An 18,799-nucleotide genomic window follows, 5' to 3' on the forward strand; every position below is an offset into this window, starting at 1 on the left:
AGTGTATGGCAAACAAACAAACAAAGAAACATTCTCATTTACTGTATATATATAGATAAAAACAATTAAAATATTATTAACCTTTCACACTTTTTAAGATTAAAAAAAAGGAAAATATATTTAAACACTGCATAGAATGATTCTCTATCTGCCTATTTCATATATACCAATCTTTTCTATTCTAAATCCTTTGATCAATTCGAATCAAAATTTTTTTTTTACTTGCTCTCTACAACCGTGAAGAAAATATTCTATCATGCATGTCCACCATGTGATTTTATCCACTTGATACTTTCTGCTCATTTAAATTTAATGCATTATTTTATAAGCAAGCAGTGCATAATAATTAATGAAAGCGCGGTGCGATCCGCCAATCATATTCTTAGTGATTTTTTGAATTGAATTTGGCACTTCGCCGAAATAACGCCGTTAATTTTAGCTGGCCGAAATTTTAATTTTAATGATTGTTCTTATTATTTTTCTACCGAGTAACGCCGGGAATATCGGCCCCTATAATAAGGAGAGATTATTTTCAAATAATTTTTACCTGAAATTATTTAATATTTAAAAAAATTCTAAACACGAAGAACAGTTTTAATAAGAAAGTTTTTTTTTTTATCAGATGTCGAAAAAGAATCAAACTTTAAAACAAGTCCAGTTAAAGACGAAAATGTCGTCCTTGAATAAATAATATTATCTTGAAAGCAAGTTATTTATTACTTTCAATCGATGAATAATCACGAATCTCGTCCTATAAAAGGATTCTCGTCAATACATAAGATCACAGTTGAAAATTTTAGCTTTTAAAAACCTTGACGATGTATTTTGTAGGTTTCATTTTCATCGTTTGCCTTTCTTTGTACCAAGTTAATAGCTTAGGAACAAAATTATATTCGAGTTGTCCGAAGAGTATGTTAGACCGATATTGTGGTAAGGAATGTTTTAAAAATATTTTAAATATGAAATTTTAATTATTATATAAATATATATAAAACAAATTCTCTGCCTGTAAAACGATTAAAATTATTTACATTTAAATAGTTTTAAACGACAGAATATCACCACCCGCTTGTGCTAAAGATCTTGGCGTTTACACAGTAAGAATGAATTATTGCATTTTTTAATATTATATTAATTTATTTTAATAATGAAATTTTGAAAATATTTTCAGGGTCTTGAGCTATTTGACAGTTGTTATAGTGCAATTGTTGAGACGGGAAAACTACTGTCCACAGACGAGAAATTGGAGAAAGTTTGTTTCCTGAATCATGATGTAAGTCCACTGTTTGATTATGAAATAATATATTCAGAATTATTTATAACTTCCTAATCTAGAATTTGATTCTAAATGATAAAATTAAGTGAAAATTAGCGGTTACGATGTTTCGACTATAAATTTTCCTTCTTTTATTAATTATTTTAAAATTAATAACAATTTTATTAAAACTGCATCGTAACTGTAAACTACAACCAATAGTACAAGAGTATGTTAACATATTATTGCGGACATGGGCAAATGCGGCTCCGAGAGCCGCATGAGGCTCTTTTTGAGTTACATGCGGCTCTTGCTGAAAGTGTTAATTTCTGCTTTTTATCATTATTTTTACAATTTTATTTCCACAATTTTGTGAAAATATGTAATTATATATATGTAATGTTTAGTAATTTATTTCCAATTTGGTGCAATAAATTAAATTGACATTTCAAATCTATTCTTTGAAAACAAGTTCTCGACCCAGATGGGGGACACCCTTTCCTTCCCTGCCTTACCATACTATCCGCCAGGACAGTACAGAACTGCGGCTCCCATGCATTTTGCAAAACCTACATTTCGGCTCCCACTGAACTCTTGCTTGCCCACCTCTGTATTATTGTATAAAATATTACGAAATTGGTAACTTGTTCAGTAGCGTTGACAGAGTATAAGACCCAATTATATTTAGCAACTTTTATAAGCTATTTAGAAAGTTAAGAAGCGGTTCAAACTGATCCGGAAACAACCCAACTTCTTATAAAGATACTTCAAAATTTCAATAAGAAGAAGCCAAAAAGAATGAGTTTTATTTTTGACTTTTGAGTTTTGTGATGCAATTTTAATAGAACTGTTTCTGTTTTATGCCAGATAGACAATAAGCATAATTAAGTTTCTAACCGAAAAATAACAATTTGAATAGATGTAACAGTTACGATAATATGACTTTTTAGTCATACCATCGTAACCTTTACGTTTAATCTATTTTGTTCTCGTACTCTAAATTTGTACTGTCGATTTAAACAATTTTAAAAATACAATTAAAATTATTTGTGAAAATAATTCTTAAATTGTCTGTAGCATTCTCTACATATGTTATAAAACCAATGTATTAATTTTATATATTAATATTTCTTGCATATACTATATGTAATTTTTAAAAATACTGTGTATTTATTTTAGGAATATATTTATTTTAGGAATTTCAATATAGCAAAATGTACTACTTTTATATATTTCTTGTATAAATTGTATATATTATTTTTAAAAACACTGTAATTGTTTCAGGAATACATCGGCATTTCTAATTGTTGTGAATATGCATTTAAAATGGACTTGAAAAGAAAAGGAAGAGCATACGATGTTGCTGACGTAAGTTTACTTAAACGTCTATTTTTTGCATAAAAATTATTTTTCTTATGAATAATTTATCATAACAGGATTAATTGTAATTTATCTAATTCTGCTTAATATCCGTTATAAAAACTCGTAAAGTAAGAAAGCCATTTAACATGCTAATAGCCTAATACTAAATGTTCTATATGAATTAATTAGCATTCAATGAATAAAAAGTAAAAATAAAAATAAAAAAACAACAATTTTCTAGTTTTTCTGTCAGCAATAAACCAATCAAACATAATATCTAATAAAACATTTTATTTGAACATATAACGATGTTCTAATTTCAAAATTATTGAACAAATAAATTAAACACCAAAAAAATTAAATTGAAAATAAGCATTGTAATATATAATTAAAAATTAAAACATTTTATATCTATATTTTATTTTTCGATCGAGAAATAAAATATGCTAATTATTTAAAATTTCATAGTTATCATAAGTTACTGCTTTGTATTAAGTTGTGGAAGAAAAATGTAAAAAGCCATGCCGAGAATTTCATTTGCATCTAATTATTTCTATATTTTCAGCATTGTATAGGCATTCAAGAGAACAAAGAGGGCAAGGTAAGTGGAATTTTCAAGCATAAATTGTTTTAAATTATTTCTTTCCTTCGCTGCGATTCCTTTTCTTATTTTCTATTAAACATTTTAAAAGCACTATGTTTTATTACGTTTTTATACAATTTTATAAATGCATTTAAAATATGCAAAATTTGCTATGTGATTCTTTTTTTCATATATCTCAAGATTTCACTCGGATTAACCCCATAATTATATATTTAGAAAACTAACATTTTAAATTACTTTAAGCATTTCTCAATTGTAATTTAGTTTATGAAGTTTTCGACTTGGGATCCAGGATCCAAAATAAAAATTTTATTTTATAAATAAAAACTTCTAAAACATTCAGGACGAAATATAATTGTTACAGTTTACCTTTCGGTCTTCTTGGAGAAAATGTGAAATTACATTCACATTTTTCGCTATACACTTAAAATTTTATTTGTTTTATGTGAATTTACAAATCGGTCCGATTAAAATTTGAGCCTTAGTAATTGTCTAGTTTGCCCTGGTTACACCTAAAACGAAACTAGACTATTCCTGGTAAGGATTTAAATTTTTAGTACTTAAAATGTGGAAAAACGAATCAAATCAATGAAAATACAAAAGACAAAAATAAAATGAAAATGTAATAATTTATAGCATTTTCCAGAATAATAAGTGAGCCGATGTGCTGGATCTCGAATTCGTAGTACTGGGCAGCCATAACTAAGCAATGAAAACTCATATTACATGTTACACGACATTGTGTTACCGTTTTGTGTTTTTTAAAACAATCAAATTTCTTGCAATGATATCGGACATTTCAAATACATTATAACAATTTTACATACAATTTTCTAAAATATATTTTATATATGTCATGTTATATATTCTACTTCGCATTGAACATAAAATCATATATCCCTCGCGTGTGTAGGATAATGAACCTAGACTCCATTCTTCTTCTGAGAAAAACTATAGAAGATATACTAAAAAATTATTTAATCTTTATAAATTGATTATTATAAAACCTATATAAAATTATAAATTACATTACTATAAATTGCTACATTTTAAAGATATTTATTACTTAAAAATTCGAAATTATGCATTTAAAATTATTAAATATAAATATTTAAATTTTTCTTCTTTAATTTAGGATTGTGGACATTACACATATCATCCTACGTTGAAATTTTATACATACTTCTAATCTGCTATCATTTTTTGGATCCTTTAATTGAAAAAAAAAATTAATTTTTGTTATCTAATAATATCTGTTTATATGCACTTTTAAGTACTGAAGTATCGTATAACTGAAGTCAACTAACGGTCTGCACGCTTCTTCTATTTTGTGAGTTTTATTTACTACTAATTTTATTATCCAGTTGTTTTTATGTGTTGGAAGCGGATATGAAAATAATTTAACTTTTATGCTTTCTTATATTTATAACTATAAGCTATTCCTATAAAAGGTTCATTCACGTAATTATTTCTACTTAATAATTTTCTTATTTGTTATCTAAATTATTCAATTTTTTACATTTAAATTTAATTACAGCTTAGAAAATTTGTTTTTGCAAACTTTCATATCTTATGTTTCATAATGACATTTTTTCCCGAATTTCTTAGTTTTATTAGCTGTAGTCCCTCCCTTAAAAAGCACTTTAGATCAGTGTTTCTCATACTTTTCGCTCACGTGATCTAATATATTTGTTTGTAATGATTACGCGATCCAAATTGTTATAATACAAAATTTTTTAAAAACCTGGTGAATTGGAGTCACTGTATATTAAATAACGAAATAAAATTGTGCATTATTGTAATAGCCTGCGTGAAATATAACATCGAGTGCATTTCTATTAAGAGCAGTTCGGGCGAATTTCGATTTGTAACAAACAATTTGCTTCAATTTCAGTTTTTATTATTGAAATTTAACTATTAAAAAATATAAGACTGGCGATTGTAAACAAAACGGACTGTTTCAAAGTTATTCGGGAGTCTATTTTACTTTGAAAAATATTTTAAGTTTTTTCTTTTTTATAAACTTCATGAACCCTTTTTTAAAATGTACAGTACTTTTCAGATTGTAAACAATATTTTGCCAATTTTATTTTGTATATATATATATATAAAAGAAAAGAAAAGAAATTTATTAAAAATTATTTATTAATCCGCTTGTTCTAAAATTCATCCGTTATTTATTTGTTATAATTTATTGCTATGTATATCCCCTCCCTTAAACCTAAAATTTTTAATAAAATATTTTCAAAACTATTGCAAATTAAATGCCTTTATGACTACGACCTTACATAAAGTATGATGTTATTCAAAATTAAAAAGTGAAATTAAGTTCGTATACACACATTCTATTATCTTAATTTTATTACTGAATGATAATGAGAATTAGAAGAAAACGCGTGTTAAAAATTTTCAGTAGTAAACAGATTTATGTATTGTTGCTAGTCCTTGTAATATTTGTATTACTGAAATATTCTATAAGTATTTATGCGGAAGATAGAATCGGATTTACTTCGGATTTCATGCACATTTCTATTTCTCGATTTGTTTGTTTATTAAGTTACGTCAACGCAACACTTCGGAGTTTTTCCTAGGACGGATGCCTTCCGGGAGATCTTTTTAAAAGTAACTGGCCCCTATTCAGGTAATACAGACGTGCAAAAAACCCGGAAAACTCCACGTGGCCAGCCCGTCTTGGCAAAACGGAAACCCAGGACCGATCTTCCAGTGTTCGGGGAATGGAACCGCTCGGTCACTGGTGGGTCTTCTGTTTCTTGATATGCACTATTACGTGGACGAGGAGTATTGAAATTTAGCTGTCTTTTCTGTGTAAACCTTTCAAATTTAAATTTTCAAATAACGTATTCCGCCATTAAAAATGAAAACTCTTCAGAGTATAATTTCGTATACGAGAATATCTGGAAATTGAAACATTTAAGTTTATTTCAAATTAATTTATCTTAAAAATGCATAACAAAATATTTCGAAAGTTGGTGTAAATTATAAGCGATACATAGCAATAAATTATAACAAATAAGTCAGTTGGTGTAAATTATAAAATTTAAAAATCTCAATATTATTCAGTAGTTGACAGCATAAATTTTTTAAAATTCGGAAAGTTTGTTTTATCCAAATTGTGCTAATGGTCATGAAATAAAAACAAAAATAAATTATATTTATTTGATAAAGTTTATTTCTAATAAATAAAATCAGAATAGATGGTTTTTAAGTTTGTATAAAATAATAAAATTATAAATATCAATACAGGACTTTCTCAGAGAAACAGAAAAAAAATTTCGAAATATGAATAGAGAAAGTCTTTAAAGTAATATTTACATTATAAAAAACACTATAACTAAAATTATAAATAAATGTAATTTGAAAAATAAAAATTAAGAGACGTTTTGTGCTTTATTATTGAAAATCATATTCAATTTCCAATATGTAATAATAAAACTGCATAAAATACACTACGATAATAAGAATAAATAAACCAGCAACGAGTTGCTCAACTATCGTTGCACCATTTTAAATTTTAGTGGCGCCATCTGTTATCATATTTTATTAAAAAAAATTTTTTTATTATAATTATTATAACACCAAATGTTACCCGCGACTTCGCCCGCGCGGATTTTTCAAGCAAACACCATTTATGTTCAGTATTTTAACAACAACCATAGTAATTGTTATATAACACCTACCGCTGAGAATGATGAGAATTGCTATGAATCCAACGAACTGTTTGATCAATTTTCTGGAACGTTTACAAGCGTTCTATAATCGAACCAAAATGCAATAACAAATTCGAATTTAAAACGGTTCCAACATTTGCTTGAAAAATCGAAATATATAAAAATATTTATAACAACGTCTGAAATGTTATCAATTTAATACACCTAAATACTCAATGAAGACAAAACAGAGTTGAAAGCAAAAAATCGCATCTAAAATAGTACAATAGAAGCCGTTCTTCAGGTTAAGCCTTAATCCTCTCCCTCTCCTCCCCGCGGGGGAATTTCCAAATATCCCTTCTTAGTGTGCGTTTTCATGACGTACCCTAACTGTGTACCAAATTTCACCTCTTTAGGTTCAGCGGTTTGTTCTGGGCGATGATGAATCAGTCAGTCACCCAGTCAGTCAGTCAGGACAAGTAATTTTATATACAGTATTTAAATGGAAAAAGCTTAATTTTGAGGGTAGGGGTGGGTTTTATAAAAAAATTGTAAATGATATTTACAAGTAAAATCGTCATTAAGTCCGAACCTACTGGAGATACACACGACCGTCTTTATCATTCCACCCATCGACCTTTTATCACGAAAATTTAGTAGCATCAATCCCCCTAATAAGCAAATTTCACTGCAAAATTTCAAAAATTTTCGACAAAAAGCACAGGAGTAATTAAGCTTGAAAGGGGGTAAACAACATCGTGCCTCCATCATACACTAACATCCATAAATACAAAAATTACTCGCGAATGTTTTTGTATTTCTCAACGTTTCAAGGTCTCCCCAGTCCAAAAGTGTAAAAATCTTGAGGGGACATTTTTTGACTGATCGCCATACTTTGCCCCTGTTATAAACATCCGAAAAAAAGTGAAAATAACTGAAATCGATAATAAAATCCTGAATAAGTGGTGGTATGCTGTACGTACAGTACGTCTGCATAATGTATAGTAAAGTACAGTACATCAAATACCAAGTAAGTGAATGTACTGAATTAAGATTTTATTGATTAGCGAATTTATTTATACGCATTTAAAATGTTAAGAATTTATCTAAAGAATTTGGTGGCATTCAGGCTTTAGTTTAGAATGCAAAATTTCCGCTAGGCTTTCTGAAAGTAAGCCTACTAAATAGCAACAGTAGCGAGATTGAGGCCGAAGTTTTAAACGCGAAAACGTGGGTTAGGTTAGGTTAGTGGTGTTTGGATTTGTGGTGTTACACTGGTGTTTGGAAAGTCAGTGGAATCATGCTCGACATTCCAAACGCCATTATCAAACTTCTAGACTTACAGGAAGGCGGCACTGAACGTCCGACGTACAAGTTTTCGTGTTTAAAACTTCGGCCTCAACCTCGCTAATATGGCTTGACCATCAAACCTAAACCTGATCTTATTTAGCCGAGCTTAAGGCTCATTTTTTAAAAATTAACGCAATTTATTTACTTCTTTTAAACTTAGTTACTTTAAGATGTAGACTGCATTATATTTTCATTGTGTTTATGTATATACAGTAAAACCTGTCTATGGCGACCACTCACGGTTCCTTCAAAAAGTGGTCTTTTAGACAGGTGGTCGTCCAATACAGGTGGTGCTCTAATACCGCATTTCCGTTCGTATTTTGCGCACTTTTTAGCCATTTCCACTAAACAAAACTCGGAATGAGCAAAAATAAGCGAATTTTTTCAACGATGGAGCTATATTGGTATTGTATTTTATTCTTATCGGATAACTCGATTTACAGGAATCGTCGTGATTTTATAAGACAGATTTAATATCAATATTTTAAAGATTAATACAATATTCGCATTTTGTCGATTATGATGCTCACTTTTTTTCTGAATTAATTAATTCAACTCGGTTCTTTTCGTTTGCTCCTCGGTTACGTGTATTACGTCATCGATATACGCGTCGTATCTCTTCATCACTTTGGTTGGTTTTCGTTAGTTTAATCTTATTTTTTAATATTTAATATTTTCTTAAGTACAACATGAAAAATTATTAATTAATAATAAAACAATTTTATTATTTTTTCTCATAATACGATTTCATTAGATTCCGCCATTGTCATTGGACAATGGCGGAATCGAAAAGAAAGGTTGCCTGTAAAACTGATTTTTGCGTTAATGCGTTTATTGTTTTTTGAATATTTTGCGTGCGAAAATTACTTGGATATTATTTTTCTAAAAATATCGTGAAAATAAGGTAGGTTGATACAGAAACTATTCGCACATGTACTGTATGTGAGCGTAAAAAAATAAATAAAATAAATTTTATCAAACGATGAGATCAGCGATTAAGTGTATCGTGTGCAATATTTTATACCCCTAAGCCAGGAAGGGGCATGGGTGGGCACGGCCCCTCAGTTAACCAGATGCCCCTCCTCAGAAAATTACAGCCTCTACTAGGCCCCTCATAACAAAACCCTGGCTACGCCAATGCCCCTAAGGAAAATACTGTAGATCTACGGTAAAATAAATTTCGTTTTTCCACAGTTAAACTTTGCAGCTAAATTACCGTTCTGATAAACCATTTTCACTTCCTCTGATAACTTTAACACGATCTTCTAATGACAGCACTTTGCATTTCTTTTGTTTTTCGGACAATTTCAACCAAACTGAAATGAATTTCCTTTGTTGCTAGACTAATTCATTAATACCTGCACCTAATTTCAAGGGTGGGAGAGTGGGTTCCAACAAGAGTTTAGACTAATTCATTATATTAGGAGGGGGAAACGTTGTTGAGATGGGTTCGAACAATAGTTTAGACCAGATATTCGCGGAAGTGGTCGCTGATTACAGTTGTTGTATGTTGTTTCGGATCAAAAATCGATGCCCACAGTCGCGTTACACAGGTGGTCGTTTAATACGGGTAACTTATACGAAGACTATGTATAAACTATTCCGTGCCAGAAATTTTGCCCGTTTTGACAGGTGCTCGTCGAATGCAGGTGGTCGCTTAAGCAGTGTTTCACTATATATACGAAATCATAAATACAATTATAGATGTAATTTAAAAATTAGTTTTTATTATTGGTTAATAATAATTAAAAATTTTATTGTTTTTATAATTATTTTTCAATTAAAGGATTCAATAATTGAACACAAACTAGATGGGTTTATAAAATTTCAACACAGGATGATACGAATAAAGTCCACAAACCTAAATTAAAAAAAAAAATGTTCTTTTAATATTAATACTGTATTTAATAATTTTAAATGCATAATTTCGATTTTTTAAATATATGTAATATGAAATTATTTTATATAACATATATTTACAATTTCATATAGGTTTTATAATAATTAATTTATGAAGTTTAAGCAATTTTCAATATGGTCTTCCCAAAATAAAAATGGCGTCGATGATAATATTAGGACGCGAAAAAATAGATTTCCATGTTAATTAAGTAGTAGTACGTAGTATATATTTTAGAAACTATTTTTTTAAACTGTTAAATCTATAAATGAATGATCCTTTTGCAAGATATTTGAAATTAGACAAAAAAAAAAAAAACAAAAATAGTTTTTGAATTTTCGAAGAATTTTCATTGCTGCGGAGTACTACGCATTCGAGATCCAGCACATCGGCTCCTTTCTTATTCTGGAAAATGCTAAAAATTATTATATTTTCATATAATTTTTCTCTTTTGTATATAATATTTATTGATTTGATTCGTTTTTACATGTTTTAAGTACGAAAAATTTAAATCCTTACCAAGACTAGTCTAGTTTCGCTTAGGTCTAACCAAGGCAAACTACTACAATTACTAAGGCGCAAATTTTAATCAGACCGATTTGTAAATTCACATAAAACGAATAAAATTTTAAGCGTATAGCGAAAAATGTGAATGAAATTTCACATTTTCTTCATGAAGACCGAAAGGTAAACTGTAACAAATATATTTCGTTTTGAATGTTTCATAATTTTTTCTTTATACAATAAAATTTTTATTTTGGGAGAAACCTGGATCCCAAGTCGAAAACTTCAAAAACTAAATTACAATTGAGAAATGCTTAAAGTAATTTAAAATGTTAGTTTTCTAAATATATAATTATGGGGTTAATCCGAGTGAAATCTTGAGATATATGAAAAAACAATCATACAGCAAATTTTACATATTTTAAATATTTTTATAAAATTGTATAAAAACTAATATAAAATTGTAGTTTTAAAGCGTTTAATAGAAAATACAAGGTATTGCAACGAAGGGAAAAAATAATTTAAAACAATTTATGCTTGAAAATTCCACTTACCTTGCCCTCTTTTTCTTCTTGAATGCCTACACAGTGCTGAAAATATAGAAATAATTAGATGCAAATGAAATTCTCGGCATGGCTTTTTATATTTCTCCTCCAGAACTCAATACAAAGCACTAACTTATGATAAAATATGGAACGAGAAAAATGAAGAGATTTGAAAATCATAACAGATGAGAAGAAATCAGTAAATAAATTAATCCACTTGTAAAGTGAAATTGTGTTGCTTCTTTATTGACAAATTATCACCGAATAATAAATGTAAATTGCATTGCATATACTAAAAATTGATTGTGTTATTAACTTACGCAACCATAAAAATTTGAATACTCCCAGATTTTATATGTATGAAATTTTAAATACTTAACAATTTTTATTCCTCAATCGAAAAATAAAATATAGATATGAAATTTTTAAACTTTTAATTGTATATTACAATGCTTATTTTCAGTTTAACTTTTTTATTTTTTAATGTATTCGTTTAATAATTTTGAAATTAGAACATCGTTACATGTTCAAATAAAATGTTTATTTCATATTATGTTTGATTGGTTTATTGTTGACAGAAAAACTAGAAAATTGTTGTTTTTTATTTTTATTTTTACTTTTTATTCATTAAATGCTAATTAATTCATATAGAACATTTAGTATTAGCATGTTAAATGGCTTTCTTACTTTACGAGTTTTTATAACGGATATTAAGCAGAATTAAATAAAGTACAATTAATCCTGTTATGATAAATTATTCACAAGAAAAATAATTTTCATGCAAAAAATAGACGTTTAAGTAAACTTACGTCAGCAGCATCGTATGCTCTTCCTTTTCTTTTCAAGTCCATTTTTAATCCATATTCACAACAATTAGAAATTCCGATATATTCCTGAAACAATTGCAATGTTTTTAAAAATAATATATACAATTTATACAAGAAATATATAAAAGTAATACATTTTCTGTCATTGTCAAATTTATGCATAATCAAATTGTCTGTAGCATTATACAGAATGCTACAGACAATTTCACAATTATTTTCACAAATAATTTTAATTATATTTTTAAAATTGTTTAAATCGACAGTACAAATTTAGTGTATGAGAACAAAATAGATTAAACGTAATGGTTACGATGATATGAGTAAAAAGTCATGTTATGGTAACTGTTACATCTATTCAAATTGTTATTTTTGATTTGAAAGTTAATTATGCTTATTATCTATCTAGCATTAAACAGAAACAGTTCTATTAGAACTGTTATGTTTTTTTTGTGAAACAGTTCTATTAGAACTGTATCACAAAACTCAAAAGTTATACAGTCAAAAATAAAAGTCATTCTCCTTGTGTGTGAGAAACCGGAGGCTCCAGGGGTGTCCCTAGGAACCACTTAATCGGCAACAGTCTGCAAAGACTCCTGACGTTGTCTGGGGACGGTTAAGAGGGCTGATTTTTCTAGTGGTGAGGTCACGGGTAAGTCGACAGGTGTCCGGATTCTGAATTATGGACAGTTAGACCGGTTAACTACTAAATAAAGAATTTATTGAACAGCTAATTCTAAAATACATGAGGATATACAGGACCAGAAGTGTCGTTTCCACTACGGAAGGTATGGAAGACTCCATACCTCACATTTTTGCAGGTATGGAATTGGACCTCAGAATATTGAAAAAATTATTTATAATTTAATGCAAGGCAAGCCAAGGCACTTGCTCTCTGTATGAAAAGAAATTTTTTCCTTGGATGTTGATCATTCGAACTCTTACATAATCCAAAGTATCAAAATTTTTTTAACTCTAAGCAATTCATCACTCATTAGGTAGCTCTAGATGCGATTTTTTTAAAAAAATATTCAATTTAAATAAATTATTTCTTTACTTCAAAATACCAATTATCTATTAAGTTATGAAGTTAAAAAGCTTAGGTTATTGAGTGGGGGGTCCTGCTTTCACAAAATTCCATACCTCAACTTTTAAAGAACCGACATCCCTGTACAGAACTAACTAAAGATTAAATGCTGTTAACATGCGGATAAAATATAGGTTATTTACAAAGACAGCGACGAATCTATTTTCTATGCCTCGTGCCTAAAGTCCCTTTTCTGCGAAGAGAGAGTTCACAGGCCTCTGACAAAATGTGGGAGTGGAGAGCCAAAGTGACGAGCATCGTCTGTATGGAAGCTTGGAGCCGACAAAATGTTTGTCAACCGGAGTCTTCTCCGTTCGCTGGGTCGGGGGATGGCCGGGAGACGATTATAGGCACTATTCCAAAAATAACTTCCTTGGACGAACGCCTCGAGCTTCTAGTGGCTCGGAGTCTTCTATCATTATCGTGGGAAATGAGCCAAGTGATCGTCCGTTGTTTACGATCTGCTCTGCAGGTGTGCGATGACGCAATTTTGGTGAGTCGTTTCGTAACTGACAGTTATTCTTTCGCAACAACCTGTTAACTTTCCACTTGATTGTTGACATCGGAGGTGACACCCGATCCGATGCTATGCGATGGTCTTTTCTATCGGCGGATGTTAATACTTTCGAACGAAAAAAATGTTTAACATTCAAATTTGAATTACAAAGGTTATACAAACATAAGTTCGAGTCCTTATTTCTTTATTTTCTTCCCTTTATTCCCTTTATGTTTAACATTCATTTTAAAATTTCCTTACAATCCGCTGTCTCACATTTGGCTTCACCCCTATCATTGAAATTTTGAAGTATTTTTATAAGAAGTTGGTTTGTTTTCAGTTTAGTATGGACTGCTTAACTTTCTAAATAGCTTATAAAACTAAGTATATTTCTTCGGTCCTATACTTTGTCGACGTTACCAAATAAGTTATATTTCGTAAAAAGTTACAATTTACAAATTCCTTAATAATTGATACAGTAATATAATAACATACTGTTATATAGGCTGTATGTTACTGTTACAATGCAGTTTTTTTTAATAAAATTGTTATTAATTTTTCGTTATTAATTTTTCGTTATTAATTTTAAAATAATAAATAAAAGAAGGAAAATTTTGTAGTTATAATATCGTAACCGTTAATTTTCACTTAATTTTATCATTCAGAATCAAATTCTAGATTAGGAAATTATATATAATTCTGAATATATTATTTCTTAATAAAACGTGGACTTACATCATGATTCAGGAAACAAACTTTTTCCAATTTCTCGTCTATGGACAGAAGTTTTCCCGTCTCAACAATTGCATTATAACAATTGTCAACTAGCTCTTTACCCTGAAAATATTTTAAAATAAATAAATTATGTTGAAAAATTCATTATTAAAATAAATTAATATAATATTTAAAAATGCAATAATTTGTTCTTACTCTAGAAACTCCAAGATCCCTAGTACAAGCGGATGGTGATCTTCTGTCGTTTAAAACTATTTAGTGTAAATAATCGTTTTATAAGCAGTAGAATCTGTTATATATAATAATAATAATTTTATGTTTAAAATATATTAAAAAGATTCCTTACCACATAATCGATCTAACATACTATTTCGACAACTCGAATATAATTTTGTTTCTAAGCTATTAACTTCGTACAAAGAAAGGCAAACGATGAAAATGAAACCTACAAAATACATCTTCAAGGTTTTTAATAGCTAAAATTTTCAACTGTGATCTTATGTATTGACACGAATCATTTTATAGGACGAGATTCATGAATAATCATGAATCTCGTCCTATGATTGAAAGTAATAAGTTGCTTTGGGGATATTATTATTTATTCTAGGACGACATCGTCTTTAAAGTTAATAACTGGACTTGTTTTAAAGTTTGCTTTTTTCTGACATCTGATAACAAACTTTCTTATTGAAACTGTTCTTCGTGTTTTCGAATGTTTTAAAATATTAAATAATTTCATAAAATTTTGTAAATTCTAAAAATAAATAAAATAATTTCCAGATTAAAAACAAGTAAAACTACTCTTTCTTAACCGACTTCGGGCGATTTATTTTAGCAGACAAACAAATAACGAAATAAATACTAAACTTTAATTGCCAATAACTTGATGTTCATTGATTTCACAAAATCCAATTTTAAATCCAATATGAAATAATTTCAGATTAAAATTATTTGAAAATATCCTCTCGTTATTTATATATTATAGTGGCCGATATTCCCGGCATTACTCGGACGAAAAATAATAAGAACAAACATTAGAATTAAAAGTTTGGTTAATTTAGGCCAGCTGAAATTAATTTCAGCTGGCCTGGCGTTATTTCGGCGAAGTGCGAAATTCAATTGAAAAGTTCACTAAGAATATGATTGGTGGATCGCATAGTCTTTAAATAGGCCTAATTCTTAATTTTTTTTATAATTCAGCATAACTCAGAAGTTAGTGAAAATTGGATGTGAAATACCACGGATTATCTCTCATTTTATATTAAAACGATTTTATGACCTTGCCTCGAATTTTGTTATGTTCTACGTGAATTTTGTTTTCTAATTTAATTCTATTAAGTTAATTTGAATTGTTTTAACAACCACTTAAATATAATACTAAAGTTCTCGAGAAAGTATTGAGACAATTAAAATACCTTTAGTGAATCTTATCGTTTACTGGCCTAATTCTTTGAGATAATATGCCCAATTTCAGTATATTTAATCATTGAATAAATTTTTACTTTATGTTTTCTTCTTTTACATGGCTTCTTAAATGTTACACAAGAGAATTCGGGTTCGGTCCTAAGCCAGACTACCATAATTTTTTCGTGGGTACATAAGTCCTAGTGCGAATTGGTAGACCCCATTTTGTGCCAGACCCGCTGTTAATGGCGCAATTACGGTCTCTTATATATATTTATAATACGCTAAAACTACGCATTAATTAATCAATCTAACTGCTTAGAAGACACTACGGAAGACATATCTAAAAATAGAGGGCATCAAAATTGCTTAACCATAGTGAAATACAGAGACGAGGATCCAATATGGCCATTATTCTAGAATGCTTTAAATACGACCAGTGCTTGTCAAACTTCTCAAATGACCGTGCTATGTACTGTACATGGATAAGTCTTTTTTTTTCTTTATTTAAAAAAAATTTTTAATCCCTCGCAAATCAATATTTTTGTGAAATTAAATAAACTCGTAGTAGTTATAAAAAATGAATTCAAATGCATATATATATAAAATTTATTTATTTATTTATTTTTACACTCAAATACGAATAAAAATACAATAAATAATTTGGTTTTAAGTATTTTGAAAAAAAATGGGTTTATAATTTCCTGCACCGATGTCGATCGCCAATTTACTCTTGCTAAAATTAACACATTTCTTTATATAACAGGTTCGTTTTATAACTTAGGTTATATAACGGTTTTATTGAACGTTTCATACGCTTATTTAACTTTTCTTTTATTAATTTATATTATACTGATGGCGCCGATTACACAATATTTCTACTTACTTATCTGCTGATTGGCTTTTTTATTCTCACTCTGTTTTAATTGCACCCGTGTAATAAATGTATATAACCTTGAAAAATTAAGATTACGACAATTAAATTACAGTAATTTGGAGTGTAAAAGGTGTCTTCGTTGAATAAGTCGAGGTTTCCTGTCGAATGATTAATATACAAAATGAGGAAGTGATATGAAAAACTACGTTAAATAAAATTTGCATAATTGCCGTCGTTCGAGATTATCGAAGGAGTTTGAATCACCTCCGATAATCTCGCGACTCCGTTTCGAGGTTACAGGGAACGCGCCCACGTCGAACGTAGAGTAGAAAAAATTTCCCCGTCGCCGTGTAGAATGTAGGGAAAAAGAATTTTCCCATCGCAGTCTAGAATTTCCCCGTCGCCGACTTCGCTACCATAGGTAACATTAACCAAAACAAGAAACACTTTAAAAAACCGTTTTTCCAATACCTTAAATTCTTCATACACTCCTTTTACACCTATACAGTAGTTTCGGGTTTTGTTCACATTGCCTTAAAAAATACGATTTTTTTCCATTGCAACAGTGCACTACAGCAATACTACACAAATAATTATAAAAGTATAACATCTAATTAACGTTCTAGCCTATTTTAAATATAAATTTCAAAAGTTTTAAACAATCAATTATACATACGTACAGACCTTCCATAAAAATGTTTTAAAACCTTACACATTTCTTTAAAAATCACTACATATGTTATACACATTTGAAATGATCCCTTCGGTACAGTTTTCTCCCGTCTACGACAATGTGATTCTATTAATATAAACTACTGGCATGTTGCGCCCTCTATCAGGTTATACCATTGTTGGTCGATCTGTATTCCATTTGATATACAGTATTTACTAAATTATTATTATTATTACTATTATATTTTATTATTTCTACATGCTCTTTAAATTTACGTTTATAGATATTTTCTTCATAGTGTAAAATTTTGGTATTATTCCTGTCTATTTGGCACTTGCTATTTTTTATGTGGGTAAACCACGGGGAGGCATCATATTTCAACCGTATTGCTGCTTCATGTTCCTTAATACGCGATTCCAACGTCCGCCCAGTTTCACCTATGTAGTATTTCGGATATTGGCAATTACAATTAATTTTGTAAACTAATCCCGTTTTTTCCATTTATTAATATTACTTTGGTTTGTTGCCTTATGTATTTGCTGTGATGTTTTATTGGTCAAAGATGGGCCAAAACTATATTATCCTTTTTAAGGAATTTAGAACAATTATCATATATATTTTCAGTAACGTAAGGAAAAGTTTTGTAATTAGTATCTTTTTTATTTTTTATATTAAATCTATTTTTATAGTATTGTGCATGCCAATTCGTTAATAAATGTTTTGGGTAGTTATTAAGGATAAATTTGTAGTCTAAATTATTTAATTCAGCTTTGCATTCACTCTGTTTACTCGTTCTTGTTATATGTTTTCTTTAAGTCCATCATTATTATATAAAATGGAAATCCTATTTTTAACTTTCTAATGTAAATGATCAGACGGATAATGTAAATTTGACTTGCAAAACACAAATTGGTTCCTAATAATCATCAGTTATGAATTTATTCAGTATTTTAATAAACATTTTTTCTAAAAAAGTTTCTTTAAAATAATTTATTCACATAAATTTAAATTATTGGATTGTTCGGAAAGTAATTTCGTTTTTTCCATAGAAAAATAATCGCAATATTCTTATAATAAATAAATATTTTATTGAATTATATATTGACCATTTGGGTCAAATACCCGTTGTCATTGTTTCTGGTAGTAGCATGATTCATAAAAATTTTGATCGTTGTTTACAAAAAACTGATCCAAGTGATTTTTGACATTGTCATTTTAAGTAAATAACTTACAGTTAAAAAAATTTGTATAGACTGGAACAAGTAATAATCTGAGTGTGCCCGATCTGGCGAATATGGTTAGTGTGATAACACATCCCATCTAAGCTATAACAGTTTCTGACGAGTTACCAAACTTGTGTGAAATTTGGCATTATCATGGTAAAACACTACACTTTGTTTGTTGATCAATTCTGGCCTTTTCTGTTTGATGATATTACTCAATTTGTTTACTCGATGGCAGTACACTTTCGAATCAATTGTTAAATTGTCTGGTAAAAGCTCAAAAACAAATTTCTTT

General features: G+C 29.0%; 2 protein-coding genes across 2 annotated transcripts in view; one reads left to right on the forward strand and one right to left on the reverse strand.

The window, feature by feature from the left end:
* The first annotated feature begins 773 nt into the window (after positions 1-773).
* The window catches only part of LOC136976256 (uncharacterized), a 37,853-nt gene continuing 19,827 nt past the window's right edge, over positions 774-18,799 (forward strand). Inside the window, exons 1-5 of the mRNA XM_067271478.1 lie at positions 774-930; positions 1,042-1,097; positions 1,172-1,273; positions 2,540-2,623; positions 3,183-3,218. Of these exons, the coding sequence (XP_067127579.1) occupies positions 819-930; positions 1,042-1,097; positions 1,172-1,273; positions 2,540-2,623; positions 3,183-3,218 (390 nt within the window). The 5' untranslated portion in view covers positions 774-818. The remainder of the gene's footprint in view (positions 931-1,041; positions 1,098-1,171; positions 1,274-2,539; positions 2,624-3,182; positions 3,219-18,799) is intronic.
* On the reverse strand, positions 9,947-14,820 carry LOC136976334 (uncharacterized). Its single transcript, XM_067271581.1, has 6 exons — positions 14,674-14,820; positions 14,523-14,578; positions 14,328-14,429; positions 11,995-12,078; positions 11,195-11,230; positions 9,947-10,100 (listed from the first exon to the last, which is right to left on the reverse strand). Exons 1-6 carry the CDS (start codon positions 14,783-14,785, stop codon positions 10,047-10,049), a joined length of 444 nt encoding a protein of 147 aa, XP_067127682.1. The 5' UTR covers positions 14,786-14,820; the 3' UTR covers positions 9,947-10,046.

The sequence above is a fragment of the Centruroides vittatus genome, unplaced genomic scaffold (assembly GCF_030686945.1).
Source record: "Centruroides vittatus isolate TY-2023 unplaced genomic scaffold, ASM3068694v2 contig_4, whole genome shotgun sequence".
Classification (NCBI taxonomy): domain Eukaryota; kingdom Metazoa; phylum Arthropoda; class Arachnida; order Scorpiones; family Buthidae; genus Centruroides; species Centruroides vittatus.